Source organism: Salmo salar, chromosome 14 (assembly GCF_965601325.2).
Source record: "Salmo salar chromosome 14, fSalSal1, whole genome shotgun sequence".
Taxonomy (NCBI): domain Eukaryota; kingdom Metazoa; phylum Chordata; class Actinopteri; order Salmoniformes; family Salmonidae; genus Salmo; species Salmo salar.
In genome coordinates this window covers 1,823,266-1,843,261 of record NC_138304.1, presented here as the reverse complement: position 1 = coordinate 1,843,261, position 19,996 = coordinate 1,823,266, and the positions used below count along the sequence as shown (strand labels likewise).

Genomic DNA, 19,996 nt, shown 5'->3' with positions numbered 1-19,996 from the left:
TTCTACTTTTTTAAAGCCTCATAAATGTGTGATTAAAGAAACCGAGAGATTGCAATTGTGATCATTTCAATTGTGTTCTCCTCTTATGGTATTTCTAAAATAGCACAGGAAGTTATTAATATGGCTAACCCTGGAAGTCATAGCGAATTGTACAGTTGAGAGTTAATTACAGCTGAGATGGTTGCCATTCGGACTGTGGCAATGCAAAATTGTTTGGCCCTGGATTAACTTCTGGCCGTACAAGGGTGTACATGTGCTGTTATTAGTGCTGGATGCTGTACTTACATTCCTGATCATTCTGAGGAAATAACTGACCTAATCCGAAAGATCAGGACTGAGTGAGATAAATATCATAATTACAATCCAGTTGATTTAGGTTTAGTTTTTTGGTGAGCATGATACTTCCAATAGTGGGAGTTGTGGTTATTTTTCTTATCCTCATCCAGGTTATCAAGTGTGCTATTGCCCGATGTTTGTTTGCTAAAATCCGACGGTTACGTGATAGGGGATATCATAAGATTCATCAACCGTGTCTTTTTGGAGATGGGTGTCAGTGGTGTTCACCAGAATGTGATGGGGATCATAAGGGTCTTCACCATCACACCAAACCTCATGATTGTGGTCAATGTGCCCGTGGTAACTGTTCTCGGTGCTGTAATGAACCATGCTCCCTCAGGTGTGGTATCACAACTGTTAATACTTATTTTCTATAACTTTGTGGGAAATCTATTTCTTATGGCAATGGCAAGTAGAACATGGCCTTTGTGTTTTATAGAAATGCAAGGTGTTTAATGTAAATGATTTTATGCTTACTGCTGATGTTTTTAAACTGTCTATTTTTTGGTCTAGGGGGGAGTGTAATAAAATTTGGAAGACAAACACAACGCAGAGTTTGAGAGGACTAAAAAACTAGAGTACTAATGGTCAATAGCGAATTGTAAATAGGAGTTGGGTTTCAGTTCAGCATCTGTTCAGAATCTGTGGAATGTCACTCCTGAACTCAGAGCGACGTGGGCCACGTTTTCATTGGTCTGTACATTGAGTCTGGAGTGGGATAATTTTATTTGGCCATTGGCCAAGTTGTCCTACAAGGACTTCTGATTGGTCAACCCCAGGCAAGGGTGGGGGGTTATAAGTGGCATCCTGTCCTTTGTTCTGGGGGGAAACGCTGAGGACAGGGGGAGACTGAACATCTGACTCCCAGCTTAACATCTTGATTTGTCCTCTCTGAATAAACATATTTTCCTTTGGAGTTTGTGTTATTGAAAAATAACAAATTGCTAACATATGAGATTCTTCAAAGTATCCACCCTTTGCCTTGATGACAGCTTTGCACAATCTTGGCATTCTCTCAACCAGCTTTACGAGGTAGTCACCTGGAATGCAGTTCAATTAACAGGTGAGCCTTGTTAAAAGTCACATATCGAGTGCATAGAGGAGTTCTGTATCTATAATTCTTAAAATAATTGTTATGCTTTTTGTGAACGTTTATCGTGAGTAATTTAGTAAATTGTTAGCATATTCCCCGGAAGTTTGCGGGGGGTATGCTAGTTCTGAACGTCACATGCTAATGTAAAAAGCTGTTTTTTGATATAAATATGAACTTGATTGAACAAAACATGCATGTATTGTATAACATAATGTCCTAGGTGTGTCATCTGATGAAGATCATCAAAGGTTAGTGCTGCATTTAGCTGTCTTCTGGGTTTTTGTGACATTATATGCTAGCTTGAAAAATGGGTGTCTGATTATTTCTGGCTTGGTACTCTGCTGACATAATCTAATGTTTTGCTTTCGCTGTAAAGCCTTTTTGAAATCGGACAGTGTGGTTAGATAAAGGAGAGTCTTGTCTTTAAAATGCTGTGAAATAGTCATATGTTTGAAAAATTGAAGTTTTTGTTTTTTTGAGGAATTTGTAATTCGCGCCACGCCTATCATTGGATATTGGAGCAGGTGTTCCGCTAGCGGAACGTCTAGATGTAAGAGGTTAATGCAACCGCTGTGTCAGATTTCAAAAAAGCTTTACGGCGAATGCAAACTTTGCAATAATCTGAGTACAGCGCTCAGACATCAAAACAATCCATACAGATACCCGCCATTTTGGAGTCAACAGAAGTCACAAATACCATTTTAAATATTCACTTACCTTTGATGATCTTCATCGGAATGCACTCCCAGGAATCCCAGTTCCACAATAAATGTTTGTTTTGTTCGATAAAGTCCATCCTTTATGTCCAAATACCTCCTTTTGTTTGCGCGTTCCGTCGAGTAATCCAAATGCACTGTGCTCGCGCAGTAAGTTCAGACGAAAAGTCAAAAACTTTATATTACAGTTCGTAGAAACATGTCAAACGATGTATAGAATCAATCTTTAGGATGTTTTTATCATAAATCTTCCATAATATTCCAACCGGACGATTCCTTTGTCTTCAGAAATGTAAAGGAACACACCTAACTCTCACGGGAGTGTGCGCGATTGAGCTCATGTCATTTTCTCAGTCATCTGATTCCAATGGCTCTTATTCTCTCCCCATTCACAGTAGAAGCATGAAACAACGTTCTAAAGACTGTTGACATCTATTGGAAGCCTTAGGAAGTGCAAAATGACCCCACAGACACTGTATACTGGATAGGCAATCACTTGAAAAACTACAAACCTCAGATTTCCACACTTCCTGATTGGATTTTTTTCTCAGGTTTTTGCCTGCTTTTCATCCAAAATCGAAAATACTGCCCCCTATACCCTAAAAAGTTGTGTGCTTTGAATTCTAAATAAATAACCGACAGTGTCACCAGCAAAGCACCCTCACACCAACATACCTCCTCCTCCATGCTTCACGGGGTGGGAACCACACATGCAGAGATCATCCGTTCACCTACTCTGCGTCTCACAAAGACACCTCTGAACAGTTGTTGAGATTTTTCTGTTACATTAACTCTGTGAAGCATTTATTTGGGCTGCATTTTCTGAGGCTGGTAACTCTAATGAACTTATCCTCTGCAGCAGAGGTAACTTTGGGTCTTCCATTCCTGTGGCGGTCCTCATGAGAGCCAGTTTCATCAATCATAGTGCTTGATTGATTGTGCAACTGTTCTTGAAGAAACTTTCAAAGTGACTTAAAGTAATGATGGACTGTCGTTTCTTTTTGCTTATTTGAGCTGTTCTTGCCATAATATGGACTTGGTCTTTTACCAAATAGGGTTATCTTCTGTATACCACCCCTACCTTGTCACAACACAACTGATTGGCTCAAAGGCATTAACGGGATTTCAGCCGTAAGAAGTTAAGAACAAATTCTTATTTACAAGGCCAGCCTACTCCTTCCTCCCCATCGGGGAATTGAACCCCGGTCCCCCAGGTGCCCACACGACATAGGGATTCTTTAGCTACATAACACAGTACTGTACTCCCGACCGTCACGTTGTACAGCGCCATATTTTCCGTTCCATCCTAATGGAAACCCAGAGGGTTCTTGGAATAGAAACCCCATAATATTAATTAAATAAGTACCAGTCAAAAGTTTGGACACACCTACTCATTCCAGGGTTTTTCTTAATTTTTACTATTTTCTACATTACAGAATAATAGTGAAGACATCACAACTATGAAATAACACACATGGAATCAGTTAACGACAAATTCTTATTTACAAGGACAGCCTACTCCTTCCTCCCCGTAGGGGATTTGAACACCGGGTCTCCCGTGTGCCTGCATTCTCTAGTACAGGCACTATTGAAGGCTATCACATGCTTCTCCAAGATGCCCTCTGGTGGTCAAACTAGCACTAACTAGCATTAATGGTACCAGTGGTTCACACTTCAATAACGTGCCATAGAATTCTGCGGCACCATGCATGCTGCAACTTTTAAAGGACGAACCGCTGTATACGTCGACCCAGATTATCCCAATCAGTGACATGTCTGGTGAATATGCGGGCCATGGAAGAACTGGGACATTTTCAGCTTCCAGGAACTGTGTACAGATACTAGCGAAATGGGGCCGTGCATTATCATGCTGAAACATGAGCTGATGGTGGCAGAATCAGGATCTCGTCACGGTATCTCTGTGCATTCAAATTGCCATAGATAAAGCACAAGTGTGTTTGTTGTCCGTAACTTATGCCTGCCCATACCCTAACCCCACCGCCACTATGGGGCACTCTGTTCACAACGTTGACATCAGCAAACCGCTCACCCACATGACACCATACACGCTGTCTGCCATCTGCCCGGTACAGTTGAAACCGGGATTCATCTGTGAAGAGCACACTTCTCCAGCGTGCCAGTGGGCATCAAAGGTGAGCATTTGCCAACTGAAGTAGGTTATGAACCTGGTCAAGACCCCCAGTGTCTTGCCTAATTAAATAAAGGTTAAATAAAAAACAATTAAAAATGAAAAATTCTGACAGTTTCATCAGCTGTGCGGGTGGCTGGTCTCAGATGATCTCGCAGGTGAAGAAACCGGATGTGGAGGATCTTGTCACTGTATTTTTGTGCATTGAAATTGCCATCAATAAAATGCAATTGTGCTCGTTGTCCATATCTAATGCCTGCCCATGCCATAACCATCATTCACAACTTTGACATAAGCAAACCGCTCACTCACACAATGCAATACACGTGAAATGCGGTTGTGAGGCCGGCTGAATGTACTCCCAAATTCTCTAAAACGACATTGGAGGCAGCTTATGGTAGAGAAATGAACATTTAATTCTCTGGCAACAGCTCTGGTGGACATTCCTGCAGTCAGCATGCCAATTGCACGCTCCCTCAAAACTTGGGACATCTGTGGCATTGTGTTGTGTGACAAAACTGCACATTTTAGAGTGGCCTTTTATTGTCCACAGCACAAGGTGCACCTGTGTAATAATCATGCTGTTTAATCAGCTTCTTGATATGCCACACCTCTCAGATGGATGGATTATATTGACAAAGGAGAAATGCTCACTAACAGGGATGTAAACACATTTGTGCCCAAAATTTGAGAGAAATAAGCTTTCTGTGCGTATGAAAAACACTTTACATGTAGCGTTTATATTTTTGTTCAGTCACAGAGAGTGGAGGAAGAGCGAGAAGCTAAAGCAGAGCATGAGAGAGAAATTATGTGCATATATTATCCCATCCACACGCAAGCACACAAACTCACTGACCTCGCACATCTGTAACTGGAAGAGACGTCGCTCCTTCTCCATCTCCTCTGCAATCTCAGCTCCAGTAATCTCAGTCCGGATCATCCCATGTTGTTTAGCATGCTCCCTCTTCTCCTTCTCAATCTTGGTGCTGGGGGAAACATCCAGAATTCCACTCAAGGTAAGGATCACATTCAAAATACAGTCCCTAGAATACAATTCAAATCATTTAAAAGTTGACTTACACAAGCACATACACACACACACAAATGTACAGTAAAGCAAACTTACAACTTAGCCTCATAGTCCTTCCATGCCTTGTCAAATGGCTTCTTTATGTCCTGAAGATTAACGAGGAAAGAATCCAATCCAATTATTGCAAATAAATCAATATTCCCATTTTTCTCAATCATGCACAACCACTCTTTTGGAACTGTGGTCAATTGTACCTATAGAACAAGGGTCTTCCACCTTTTCTAGCATGAGAGCTTTAAAAAAATTTAAAAAACATTTCAGATATGTACCATATTAAATTATATATATTAAATTATAGTTGTAATTGCGCACACATTGATGTCAGACATGGACCTACCCCAATGCTCTGTTTCTGATGACTGGGATGAATGTAGGAGCAGATTTCAGGAGCAGGACGAGACACCCTCTTTTTAACTGATATAAGGGAATGTACGTGATAGGCCTATCTGGCATATATTACATGATGGTCATAATGCCTTTTGACAGTGTCAAAGTGTATTTTCTTAGTCTAAGTAAAGTGACACAGGACGGTCATAATGCTTCATGACCGTGTCAAAGTCTATTTTCGAGAAGTTATTTAAAATATGATGAAAAAAAAAACATGACAAGAATTCATTACAACAACAATAAAGGAGTTAAGAAACAAACTTTCAAACGAAATGAAACTTCTTGGCAGGGAAAAAACTAATTTGAATAAATGTGGGTTTTGACATTATGTATACGTCATAACCAGCCATAAAATAATGCAATATATGTCACAAAAGATGTAAATATATGGGTCATGACAGTGCTATGACCAGTGTTATGACATATTATGACATGGTTGTGATCGTGTCATAACGTGTTATGACGCTGGGTGTCAAGTGTTACCCCTTTTTTTTTATAGCTTTGAAATCGGCACATTCTTCTCCTCTACCCTGCAACTCTTCCCTGGGTAATTGGTGTACAAGATATGTATTTTCTGTCAATATACCTGGTCAAATAACAACTGTCAATATACCTGGTCAAATAACTTTAAGAGACCACATAAAACGTTATTTTGAATTCTCTGTTTTACATTTCCTGGTTTTGCATCTTTTTCTCTTTTTTATTCTCAATATTACAATTATTCATAGAGAAACAATGTCCAGGGGGCAGGGGGAGGACATGTGTTGGTCTAGCAATGTTTCTGTTGTTAGGCCTACTGCTGCAGCACGTCATGGCACAGTTGGTAAAACAATGACCACCCAAATTGATACAGTTCTGTCAAGTAAGCCTACCAGTTAACATTTCATTTAGGTTTTTAGGGAAAGTCTGTCTACCCACAAGAAGGTTATAATTAGCATTGCTAACTGGCTACATACGGAGTGACAGACAGAGAGGGGCAATATTGCTGGAAATTAATTGGCAGATATTGTGTTACGTTGGGCTTTTTAAGCCAATAGTGGCTAAGCAGGGGTCGGATAATGTCAATGTGCCTCTAATTGGATAGTAGCCAGGAGCTTTATGTTCATGACAGTTTGTCTGGAACACCTGAAAAAAATGCATGTAGGCAAGTGGAGGCTGCTGAGGGGAGAACGGCTCATAATAATAGCTGGAACGGAGCGAATGGAATCAAACCATGTGTCTTTCCTAATTAAGGTGCCACCAACCACCAACAAATATAAGCTTGTTTTACTCCAATGTTTGTAAACATTTGAAATAGCTTTATAACATAGTTAAAACAAGCATTTTGATATGGATGGGCAGTCCTTGAATCCATAGCTCTGTCTATTAATCTGAGAGGGATACATTTCTCCAGGCACATCCCTCAGCTTCTACCAAAACAGAGGCGGGGAGGCCATTTTGTTTTTGTTTCATCTGTGGCTTTTCCCTTTAAACAGCTGCATATTATCTAGATATCAAAGTGTCAACAACAAAAAGGTAAACAATAGGCCTAAAGCTAATGCAGCATATGGCATTCATTTTTCACATGTAAATAGCAGTTTTCAGTAGTGCTCAAAGCATACCATTCCATGAGTGCACCATTTATTTTTCAACTCGAATCAATGGGCACAAACAGTCCTCAATGACAACAAAATCATAAACAACAGAGTAGGGCTGGCTAATAAGTCCTTAGTTTTGGGGTCATGTTCAGGTAAAACAATTTGGCTAATCAATACGTCCATATTTCCAAACCATATTCTTGAAGATCAGGAGGTATAACATTTATTGGACTGACTCGAATTCTGATAGACTTTGGTTTTTAATGTAAAGATTTAATTTCATCATATTATATGTAGTAGAAAGTGATGGGTTAGAAGAAGCCTACATAACCAACCAATAAAGGAACATTTTACATCCACATATGGCCAGATATGCAAACTTTAACATCGATTTATCCTGCAATAGATGACGTTCAATTGGTAAAATACATTTTTGTCTTCTTCTAATGCCTCTAAAGGGGAAAGTAATCTAAAAATAATGGAATGTAATCAGCTGACTTTACTTAGTATGGGTAATCCAAAAGTTAAGTTACTGACTACAATTTTGGACAGGTAACTAGGAACTGATTACATTTCGAAAGTAACCTTCAACCCTAAATCCCAGTACAAAAGGCAAGAAAATCAGACATTTGACAAATGTAAATGTAGAACAACAATGATCAAATACATTACATTTGAGTCATTTAGAAGAAGACTCTTATCCAGACTGACTGACAGTGCATTCTGAAATTATTTAGACCCCTTGACTTTTTCATTAATCTGCATTTAACCCCATAATGGCAAAGCAAAAACTGTTTATGTAAGAGCAAAAACCAAGCCATGAGGTTGAAAGAATTGTCCATAGAGCTCCGAGACAGGATTGTGTAGAGGCACAGATCTGAAGAAGGGTACCAAAACATGTCGGCAGCATTGAAGGTCCCCAATAACACCAGTAGCCTCCATCATTCTTTTATGGAAGTTTGGAAAAACCAAGACTCTTCCTAGAGCTGGCCGCCCGGCTAAACTGAGCAATCGAGGGAGAAGGTCCTTGGTGGGAGGTGACCAAGAACCCGATGGTCACTCTGACAGTGCTCTAGAGTTCTTCTGTGCAGATGAGATAATCTTCCTGAAGGACAACCATCTCTGCAGCACTCCACCAATCAGGCCTTTATGGTAGAGTGGCCAGACGGAAGCCACTCCTCAGTAAAAGGCACATGACAGCCGCCTTGGAGTTTGCCAAAAGGCACCTAAAGACCCTCAGACCATGAGAAACTAGATTCTCTGGTCTGATGAACCCATGACTGAACCCATGATTGAAATCTTTGGCCTGAATGCCAACAGTCACGTCTGGAGGAAACTTGGAACCATCCCTAAGGTGAAGCATGGTGGTGGCAGCATCATGCTGTGGGAATGTTTTTCAGTGGCAGGGACTGGGAGACTACTCAAGATTGAGGGAAAGATGAACGGAGCAAAGTCAGAGAGATCCTTGATGAAAACCTGCTCCGGAGCACTCAGGACCTCAGACTGGGGCGAAGGTTCACCTTCCAATGGACAACAACCCTAAGCATAAAGCGAAAACAACGCAGGAGTGGCTTCGGGACAAGTCTCTGAATGTTCTTGAGTGGCTCAGCCAGAGCCTGGACTTGAACCGGATTGAAAATCTCTGGAGAGACCTGAAAATAGCTGTTCAGCGACGCTCCCCATCCAACCGGACAGAGTTTGAGAGGATCTGCAGAGAATGGGAGAAACTCCCCATAATCAGGTGTGCAAAGCTGGAATTTGCCAGTTTTACGGTATCTTATAGTTTTGATGAATGTATTTTCTGTTTTGAGAAGACATTTCTGTGTCTTGTGTACACGGATTTAACCTCTCTTGGGGAGGTTAACACTATTCAACAGCCAGTGAAAAATCAGAGCGCCAAATTCAAAACCACTATTTTACACCATTTTAAAGATACACGTCTCCTTAATGTAACCACATTGTCCGATTTCAACCACAGCCATTTTCCTAGCAAGGACAGGCGTCACAAAAACCAGAAAACCAGCTAAAATTAAGCGCTAACCTTTGACGATCTTCATCAGATGACACTCCTAGGACATCATGTTACACAATACATGCATTTTTTGTTCGATCAAGTTGATATTTATATCCAAATAGAGCATTTTACATTGGCGCGTGATGTTCAGAAAATATTTTGCCTCCAATACTGCCGGTGAATCAGCACTACAATTTACAAAAATACTCAACATAAACGTTGATAAAATATTAAACTGTTATTCAAAGAATTATAGATGAACATCTCCTTTATGCAACCACTGTGACAGATTTCAAAAAAGCTTCACGGGGAAAGCACACTTTGCAATAATCTGAGTACTGCGCCCAGAAAAAGACATCAAGCAATACAGATACCCGCCATTTGGGAGTCATCTAAAATCATAAATAGCATTAGAAATATTCACTTACCTTTGATGATCTTCATCAGAAGGCACTTCCAGGAATCCCAGGTCCACAATAAATGTTGTTTTGTTTGATAAAGTCCATAATTTATGTCCAAATACCTCGTTGTTTGCGCGTTCAGTAAGCTACTCCAAGTGTAGGAAGCGCGGCCAAAATGGCACGACGAAAAGTCAAAAAAAGTTATATTTACGTTCGTTCAAACATGTCAAACGTTGTATAGCATCAATCTTTAGGGCCTTTTTAACTTAGAACTTCAATAATATTCCAACGTGTTGAAAAACATTTTGGAACACAGCTACCCCTCACGTGAATGCGCGCCAATGAAGTCATGTCCTTTCCTGAGTCAACAACTTCCAACTTCCTTTGTTGGCTCTCTGTTCACCATAGACGCCGCAAACAACTTTCTAAAGACTGTTGACATCAAGCCTTAGGAAGTGCAAAATGAACCCTAAGTCACTGTGTTGGATAGGCAATCACTTAAAAACTACAGCCTCAGATCCTCCACTTCCTGGTTGGATTTTTTCTCAGGTTTTTGCCTGCCATATGAGTTCTGTTATACTCACAGACATCATTCAAACAGTTTAGAAACTTCAGAGTGTTTTCTATCCAAATCTACTGCCCGAGTAGTAGGCCGTTTAATTTGGGTACATTTTTCGTACGGCCGTGAAAATACTGCCCCCTACCCAAGAGAGGTTAAGATGGCACCGGAGAAGAGGGCAGACTTTTTACATGTCCCCAACCGATAGTGTTTTTTTGTTTGTAACTTATTTTTTTTACTCATTTTGTACATAATGTTGCTACTACCATCTCTTATGACCCAAAGTAACTTCTGGACATCAGGACTGCAATTACTCACCACGGACTGGCATAATCCTTTTTTTCCTTTAACAAGTCTGACGAGGCCTACGTGAACGATATACTTCTTTCTCAGGAACAGGCCCAGATCCCTGTGATTTGCGTGATGAGGAGGCGGAGAAAAAGGAGGCGGAGAAAAAGGGGCCGGAGGGTGGGCTGCCTTCTGAGAATTTGTAGGTGACCGAATAAAACCCTACTTCCTTCCATTCTGCTAGCAAACGTGCAATCTTTGGACAATAACACAGATGACCTACGCGGAAGATTAAACTACCGACGGGACATTCACAACAGTAATATCTTACGCTTCACGGAGACGTGGCTGAATGACAACACTATCAGCATACAGCTGGCTGGTTATAAACTACACTGTCAGGATAGACCAGTGGCGTCTGGTAAGACAAGGGGCAGCGGATTATGTATTTTTGTAAATAACAGCTGGTGCATGACATCTAAGGAAGTCTCGAGCTATTGCTCGCCTGAGGTAGAGTATCTCATGATAAACTGTAGACCACACTACCTACCTAGAGAGTTTTCATCTGTATTTTTCATAGCTGTTTACATACCACCACAGTCAGGCTGGCACTAAGACAGCATTGAATGAGCTGTATTCCGCCATAAGCAAACAAGAAAACGCTCACCCAGAGGCGGCGCTCCTAGTAGCCGGGGACTTACGGGTCGGTAGTCATTTAGTCGTAAATGCAGGGAAACTTAGATCTGTTTTAGCAAATTACTATCAGCATGTTAAATATGCAACCAAAGGGAAAAAAAAACACTGGACCACCTTTACTCCACACAAAGAGATGCATACAAAGCTCTCCCTCGCCCTCCATTTGGCAAATCTGACCATAATTCTATCCTCCTGATTCCTGCTTACAAGCTAAAATTAAAGCAGGAAGCACCAGTGACTAGATCAATAAAAATGTGGTCAGATGAAGCAGATGCTAAGCCACAGGACTGTTTTGCTAGCACAGGCTGGAATATGTTTCCCGGGATTCCTCAGATGGAATTGAGAAGTATACCACATCAGTCATTGGCTTCATCAATAAGTGCATCGATGACATCGTCCCCACAGTGACCGTACGTACATACTCCAACAAGAAGCCATGGAATACAGGCAACATCCGCACTGAGCTAAAGGCTAGAGCTGCCACTTTCAAGGAGTGGTACTCTAAACCGGAAGCTTATAAGAAATTCCGCTATGCCCTCCGACGAACCATCAAACAGGCAGAGCTTCAATAAAGGACTAAGATCGAATCGTACTACACTGGCTCTGACGCTCGTCGGATGTGGCAAGGCTTGCAAACCATTACAGACTACAAAGGGAAGCAACAGCCGAGAGCTGCCCAGTGACACGAGCCTACCAGACGAGTTAAACTACTTCTATGCTCGCTTCGAGGCAAATTACACTGAAACATGCATGAGAGCACCAGCTGTTCTGGAAGACTGTGATCATGCTCTCCGCAGCCAATGTGAGTAAGACCTTTAAACAGGTCAACATTCACAAGGCCGCAGGGCCAGACGGATTATCAGGACGTGTACTGCGAGCATGCGCTGACCAACTGGCAAGTGTCTTCACTGACATTTTCAACCTCTCTCTGTCCGAGTCTGTAATACCTACATGTTTTAAGCAGACCACCATAGTGCCTGTACTCAAGAACACTAAAGTAACCTACCTAAACGACTACCGACCCGTAGCGCTCACGTCTGTAGCCATGAAGTGTTTTGAAAGGCTGGTCATGGCTCACATCAACACCATTATCCAAGAAACCCTAGACCCACTCCAATTTGCATACCACCCCAACAAATTCACAGATGAAGCAATCTCTATTGCACTCCACACTGCCCTTTCCCACATGGACAAAAGGAACACCGATGTGAGAATGCTATTCATTGACTACAGCTCAGCGCTCAACACCATAGTGGACCCTGGGACTAAACACTTCCCTCTGCAACTGGATCCTGGAGTTCCTGACGGGCCGCCCCCAGGTGGTAAGGGTAGGTAACAACACATCCGCCACGCTGATCCTCAACACAGGGGCACCTCAGGGGTGTGTGCTCAGTCCCCTCCTGTACTCCCTGTTCACTCATGACTGCATGGCCAGGCACGACTCCAACACCATCAATAAGTTTGCTGATGACACAACAGTGTGTAGGCCTGGTCACCGACAACAACGAGACAGCCTATAGGGAGGTCAGATACCTGACCGTGTGGTACCAGGACAAGAACCTCTCCCACAACGTGATCAAGACAAAAGAGATGATTGTGCACTGCAGGAAGAAGAGGACCAAGCACGCCCCCATTCTCATCAACGGGGCTGCAGTAGAGCAGGTTGAGAGCTTCAAGTTCCTTGGTGTCCACATCACAATCAAACTAACATGGTCCAAGCACACCAAGACAGTCATGAAGAGGGCACGACAAAACCTATTCCCCCTCAGGAGACTGAAAAGATTTGGCATGTGTCCTCAGATCCTCAAAAGGTTCTACAGCTGCACCATCGAGAGCATCCTGACTGGTTGCATCACTGCCTAGTATGGCAACTGCTCGGCCTCCAACCGCAAGGCACTACAGTGGGTAGTGTGAACGGCCCAGTACATCACTGGGGCCAAGCTTCCTGCCATCCAGGACCTCTATACCAGGCGGTGTCAGAGGAAAGCCTAAACATTGTCAAAGACTCCAGCCACTCTAGTCATAGATGGTTCTCTCTGCTACCGCACGGCAAGCGGTACCGGAGCGCCAAGGCTAGGTCCAAGAGGCTTCTAAACAGATTCTACCCCCAAGCCATTAGACTCCTGAACACCTAATCAAATGGCTATGCAGACTATTTGCATTGCCCCCCCCCCCCCCATTTTACACTGCTGCAACACTCTGTTGTTATCATCTCACTTTAATAACTCTACCTACATGTACATATTACCTCAACTAACCAGTGCCCTCACACATTGACTCTGTACCGGTACCCCCCTGTATACAGTCTCGCTATTATTATTTTACTGCTGCTCTTTAATTACTTGTTACTTTTATTTCTTATTCTTATCCGTATTTTTGTTAAACTGCATTGTCGGTTAGGGGCTCGTAAGTAAGCATTTCACTGTAAGGTCTACCTACACCTGTTGTATTCGGCGCATGTGACTAATACAATTTGATTAGATGATTTGATGTACACTCATGCATCCACAAGAAAAAGGGCCCAGCAGAATTTTGGGGCTGACATCAGGAAATGGCAGTCAAAAATAGGACACATTTATTTTGGACTGTATTTTAAAGGAAAGCCAGAGTGAAAAACTCAATGACTAGTACTTCTGAGATTTACTATGTAGATTTTCAGATCTAGGTTTAATAATGTTATGGGTCAGTAATTCTTTGCAAAGAGACAGCCTCTTATTAACTTGGCAGGACGTGATGAGGCTGTGGATTCTATCCAATACAGATTAGCAACCTTAACACTTTTAAAAGCAACAACTTACCCCCTTAACTCCTTTGAGGTCCCCTTTGAGAAGAGAGTCCAGGGTGAAGATCACATTATGGCTCAAGCTCTGGAGCTGTGGATGAGATAGAGGTTGGTTCATTCTCAAAACAACAAAGACGATATTTTGATGGGAATTTGGTAGCTTTAATCACAGTACTTGAATTTGAGGTGTCATGCACAGAGCCAGTGAATGATTTATAACCAATCCACACTTTTATCTTTGTGGTTCTTGGATATTGCCTGGCTCAATTGACCCTTCAATAAGATCTGCCCCAGAATTTTGGCCAACCAATCGCAGCGCTCCAATGGATAGCAACTGTGGTCGAGTCCAAAGTCTCGGACAAGATCACGTTTGAAACACATGAAAGCCATTGAGGACATTACAAAATAGTTATCATCCAAAAACAAATTGTTTAAATGGCTAAATAATTTAATAGGGCACCAGGGGTACTTGCTACTCTGATTCCTGAAATGCGGAGCCTGTTGTATTAAAAACACAGTTTGAAATCATCGTGAGGGGATTTCGCAAGTGATTAGAATGGGGCTTCCAGGGAAAATGTTGTCAGAGGTTGCAACAGTAACCAAGGGGGTAGGGCTTAGCGAAGGGTCAATTGGTAAGAGAATGGCACCAGCAACACTAAGGTCATGGATTCAATTCCCAAAAGAATCATCACAGACATCCTAGAAATGTATTTGCCGTTTCGGACAAAAGCACCTGCTAAATTGACCATTTTAATTATATTGCCAGGATTGCATTTGATCTGCCACTCTGAAGTTTACATACACCTTAGCCAAATACATTTAATCTCAGTTCTTGACAATTCCTGGCATTTAATCCAAGTAAAAATTCCCTGTCTTAGGTCAGTTAGGATCACCATTTTATTTTAAGAATGTAAAATGTCAGAATATTAGAAGAGAGAATTATTTATTTTAGCTTTTATTTCTTTCATCACATTCCCAGTGGGTTAGAAGTTTACATACACAATTAGTATTTGCCTTTAAATTGTTTAACTTGGGTCAAACGTTTCAGGTAGCCTTCCACAGGCTCCCAAAATAAATTGGGTGAATTTTGGCCCATTTTTCCTGACAGAGCTGGTGTAACTGAGTCAGATTTTTAGGCCTCCTTGCTCGCACATGCTTTTTCAGTTCTGCCCACAAATTTTCTATAGGATTGAGGTCAGGGTTTTGTGACGGCCACTCCAATACCTTGACTTTGTTGTCCTTAAGCCATTTTGCCACAACTTTGGAAGTATGCTTGGGGTCATTGTCAATTTGGAAGACCCATTTGCGACCAAGCTTTAACTTCCTGACTGGTGTCTTGAGATGTTGTTTCAATAGATCCACATAATTTTCCTCCCTCATGATGCCATCTATTTTGTGAAGTGCACCAGTCCCTCCTGCAGCAAAGCACCCCCACAACATGATGCTGCCACCCCCGTGCTTCACGGTTGGGATGGGGTTCTTCGGCTTGCAAGCTTCCCCCTTTTTCCTCCAAACATAACAATGGTCATTATGGCCAAACAGTTCCATTTTTGTTTCATCAGACCAGAGGACATTTCTCCAAAAAGTACGATCTTTGTCCCCATGTGCAGTTGCAAACCATAGTCTGGCTTTTTTTAATGGTGGTTTTGGAGCAGTAGCTTCTTCCTTGCTGTTCGGCCTTTCAGGTTATGTCAATATAGGACTCGTTTTACTGTGGATATAGATACTTTTACACCTGTTTCCTCCAGCATCTTCACAAGGTCCTTTGCTGTTGTTCTGGGAATGATTTGCACTTTTCGCACCAAAGTACATTCATCTCTAGGAGACAGAACGCGTCTCCTTCCTGAGCGGTATGACGGCTGCATGGTCCCATGGTGTTTATACTTGTGTACTACTGTTTGTACAGATGAACGTGGTACCTCCAGGTGTTTGGAAATTGCTCCCAAGGATGAGCCAGACTTGTGGAGGTCTACAATTTTTTTATAAGGTCTTGGCTGATTTCTTTTGATTCTCCCATGTTGGCAAGCAAAGAGGCACGGAGTTTGAAGGTAGGCGTTGAAAAACATCCACAGGTACAACTCCAATTGACCCAAATTATGTCCATTAGCCTATCAGAAGCTTCTAAAGACAACAAAATCACACAAAAATAATCAATGGAAATCCAATTTATCAACCCATGGAGGTCTGGATTTGGAGTCACACTCAAAATTAAAGTGGAAAACCACACTACTGGCTGATAAAACTTTGATGTAATGTCCTTAAAACAAGTCAAATGAGGCTCAGTAGTGTGTGTGGCCTCCACGTGCCTGAATGACCTCCCTACAACGCCTGGGCATGCTCCTGATGAGGTGGCGGATGGTCTCCTGAGGGATCTCCTCCCAGACCTGGACTAAAGCATCCGCCAACTCCTGGACAGTCTGTGGTGCAACGTGGCGTTGGTGGATGGAGCGAGACATGATGTCCCAGATGTGCTCAATTGGATTCAGGTCTGGGGAATGGGCGGGCCAGTCCATAGCATCAATGCCTTCCTCTTGCAGGAACTGCTGACACACTCCAGCCACATGAGGTCTAGCATTGTCTTGCATTAGGAGGAACCCAGGGCCAACCGCACCAGCATATGGTCTCACAAGGGGTCTGAGGATCTCATCTCGGTACCTAATGGCAGTCAGGCTACCTCTGGCGAGCACATGGAGGGCTGTGCGGCCCCCCAAAGAAATGCCACCCCACACCATGACTGACCCACCGCCAAACCGGTCATGCTGGAGGATGTTGCAGGCAGCAGAACGTTCTCCACGGCATCTCCAGACTCTGTCACGTCTGTCACGTGCTCAGTGTGAACCTGCTTTCATCTGTGAAGAGCACAGGGCACCAGTGGCGAATTTGCCAATCTTGGTGTTCTCTGGCAAATGCCAAACGTCCTGCACGGTGTTGGGCTGCAAGCACAACCCCCACCTGTGGACGTCGGGCCCTCATACCACCCTTATGGAGTCTGTTTCTGACCGTTTGAGCAGACACATGCACATTTGTGGCCTGCTGGAGGTAATTTTGCAGGGCTCTGGCAGTGCTCCTCCTGCTCCTCCTTGCACAAAGGTGGAGGTAGCGGTCCTGCTGCTGGGTTGTTGCCCTCCTACGGCCTCCTCCACGTCTCCTGATGTACTGGCCTGTCTCCTGGTAGCGCCTCCATGCTCTGGACACTACGCTGACAGACACAGCAAACCTTCTTGCCACAGCTTGTATTGATGTGCCATCCTGGATGAGCTGCACTACCTGAGCCACTTGTGTGGGTTGTAGACTCCGTCTCATGCTACCACTAGAGTGAAAGCACCGCCAGCATTCAAAAGTGACCAAAACATCAGCCAGGAAGCATAGGAACTGAGAAGTGGTCTGTGGTTACCACCTGCTGAACCACTCCTTTATTGGGGGTGTCTTGCTAATTGCCTATAATTTCCACCTGTTGTCTATTGCATTTGCACAACAGCATGTGAAATGTATTTTCAATCAGTGTTGCTTCCTAAGTGGACAGTTTGATTTCACAGAAGTGTGATTGACTTGGAGTTACATTGTGTTGTTTAAATGTTCCCTTAATTTTTTTGAGCAGTATACACACACACACACACACACACACACACACACACACATCTACACACATATATATATATACACACATACATACATACATACACATACATACACACACATATATATATATATATATATACACATACATACACACACACATATATATATATATATATATATATATATACACACACACACACACACACACACACACACACACACACACACACATATACATACATACACACACACACAGTGGGGAGAACAAGTATTTGATACACTGCCCACTTTGCAGGTTTTCCTACTTACAAAGCATGTATAGGTACACTTCAACTGTGAGAGACGGAATCTAAAACAAAAATCCAGGAAATCACATTGTATGATTTTTAAGTAATTAATTTGCATTTTATTGCATGACATAAGTATTTGATCACCTACCAACCAGTAAGAATTCTGGCTCTTACAGACCTGTTCGTTTTTCTTTAAGAAGCCCTCCTGTTCTCCACTCATTACCTGTATTAACTGCACCTGTTTGAACTCGTTACCTGTATAAAAGACACCTGTCCACACACTCAATCAAACCGACTCCCCCCCCTTGCACAATGGCCAAGACCAGAGAGCTGTGTAAGGACATCAAGGATAAAATTGTAGACCTGCACAAGGCTGTGATGGGCTACAGGACAATAGGCAAGCAGCTTGGTGAGAAGGCAACAACTGTTGGCGCAATTATTAGAAAATGGAAGAAGTTCAAGATGACGGTCAATCACCCTCGGTCTGGGGCTCCATGCAAGATCTCACCTCATGGGGCATCAATGATCATGAGGAAGGTGAGGCATCAGCCCAGAACTATACGGCAGGACCTGGTCAATGACCTGAAGAGAGCTGGGACCACAGTCTCAAAGAAAACCATTAGTAACACACTACGCCATCATGGATTAAAATCCTGCAGCTCACGCAAGGTCCCCCTGCTCAAGCCAGCGCATGTCCAGGCCCGTCTGAAGTTTGCCAATGACCATCTGGATGATCCAGAGGAGGAATGGGAGAAGGTCATGTGGTCTGATGAGACAAAAATAGAGCTTTTTGGTCTAAACTCCACTCGCCGTGTTTGGAGGAAGAAGGATGAGTACAACCCCAAGAACACCATCCCAACCGTGAAGCATGGAGGTGGAAACATCATTCTTTGGGGATGCTTTTCTGCAAAGGGGACAGGACGACTGCACCGTATTGAGGGGAGGATGGATGGGGCCATGTATCGCGAGATCTTGGCCAACAACCTCCTTCCCTCAGTAAGAGCATTGAAGATGGGTCGTGGCTGGGTCTTCCAGCATGACAACAACCCGAAACACACAGCCAGGGCAACTAAGGAGTGACTCCGTAAGAAGCATCTCAAGGTCCTGGAGTGGCCTAGCCAGTCTCCAGACCTGAACCCAATAGAAAATCTTTGGAGGGAGCTGAAAGTCTGTATTGCCCAGCGACAGCCCCGAAACCTGAAGGATCTGGAGTAGGTCTGTATGGAGGAATGGGCCAAAATCCCTGCTGCAGTGTGTGCAAACCTGGTCAAGAACTACAGGAAACGTATGATCTCTGTAATTGCAAACAAAGGTTTCTGTACCAAATATTAAGTTCTGCTTTTCTGACGTATCAAATACTTATGTCATGCAATAAAATGCAAATTAATTACTTAAAAATCATACAATGGGATTTTCTGGATTTTTGTTTTAGATTCCACCTCTCACAGTTGAAGTGTACCTATGATAAAAATTACAGACCTCTACATGCTTTGTAAGTAGGAAAACCTGCAAAATCAGCAGTGTATCAAATACTTGTTCTCCCCACTGTATACACACACTACCGTTCAAAGGTTTGGGGTCACTTAGAAATATCCTTGTTTTTTAAATAAAAGCACATTTCTTGTCCATTAAAATAACATCAAATTGATCAGAAATATAGTGTAGACATTGTTAATGTTGTAAATGACTATTGTAGCTGGAAACTGCAGATTTTTTGATGGAATATCTACATAGGCGTACAGGCCCATTATCAGCAACCATCACTCCTGTGTTCCAATGGCACATTGTGTTAGCTAATCCAAGTTTATCATTTTAAAAGGCTAATTGATCATTAGAAAACCATTTTACAATGATGTTAGCACAGCTAAAAACTGTCGTCCTGATTAAAGAAGCAATGAAACTGGCCTTCTTTAGACTAGTTGAATATTTGGAGCCTCAGCATTTGTGGGTTCAATTACAGGTTCAAAATGGCCAGAAACAAATTACTTTCTTTTGAAACTCGTCAGTCCATTCTTGTTCTGAGAAATGAAGGCTTTTCC

The 19,996-nt window shown here is 42.6% G+C and overlaps 1 protein-coding gene across 2 annotated transcripts in view; it reads right to left on the bottom strand.

Annotated features, from left to right (window-relative positions):
• Nucleotides 1–19,996, bottom strand: part of asap1a (ArfGAP with SH3 domain, ankyrin repeat and PH domain 1a) — a 191,057-nt gene that overhangs the window by 87,712 nt on the left and 83,349 nt on the right. For both annotated transcript variants that reach the window (XM_082960687.1, XM_082960688.1), the window contains 3 exons: nt 14,105–14,179; nt 5,421–5,470; nt 5,151–5,280 (listed from right to left, as the gene is read on the bottom strand). In XM_082960687.1, coding sequence (XP_082816813.1) covers nt 5,151–5,280; nt 5,421–5,470; nt 14,105–14,179 — 255 coding nt within the window. The remainder of the gene's footprint in view (nt 1–5,150; nt 5,281–5,420; nt 5,471–14,104; nt 14,180–19,996) is intronic.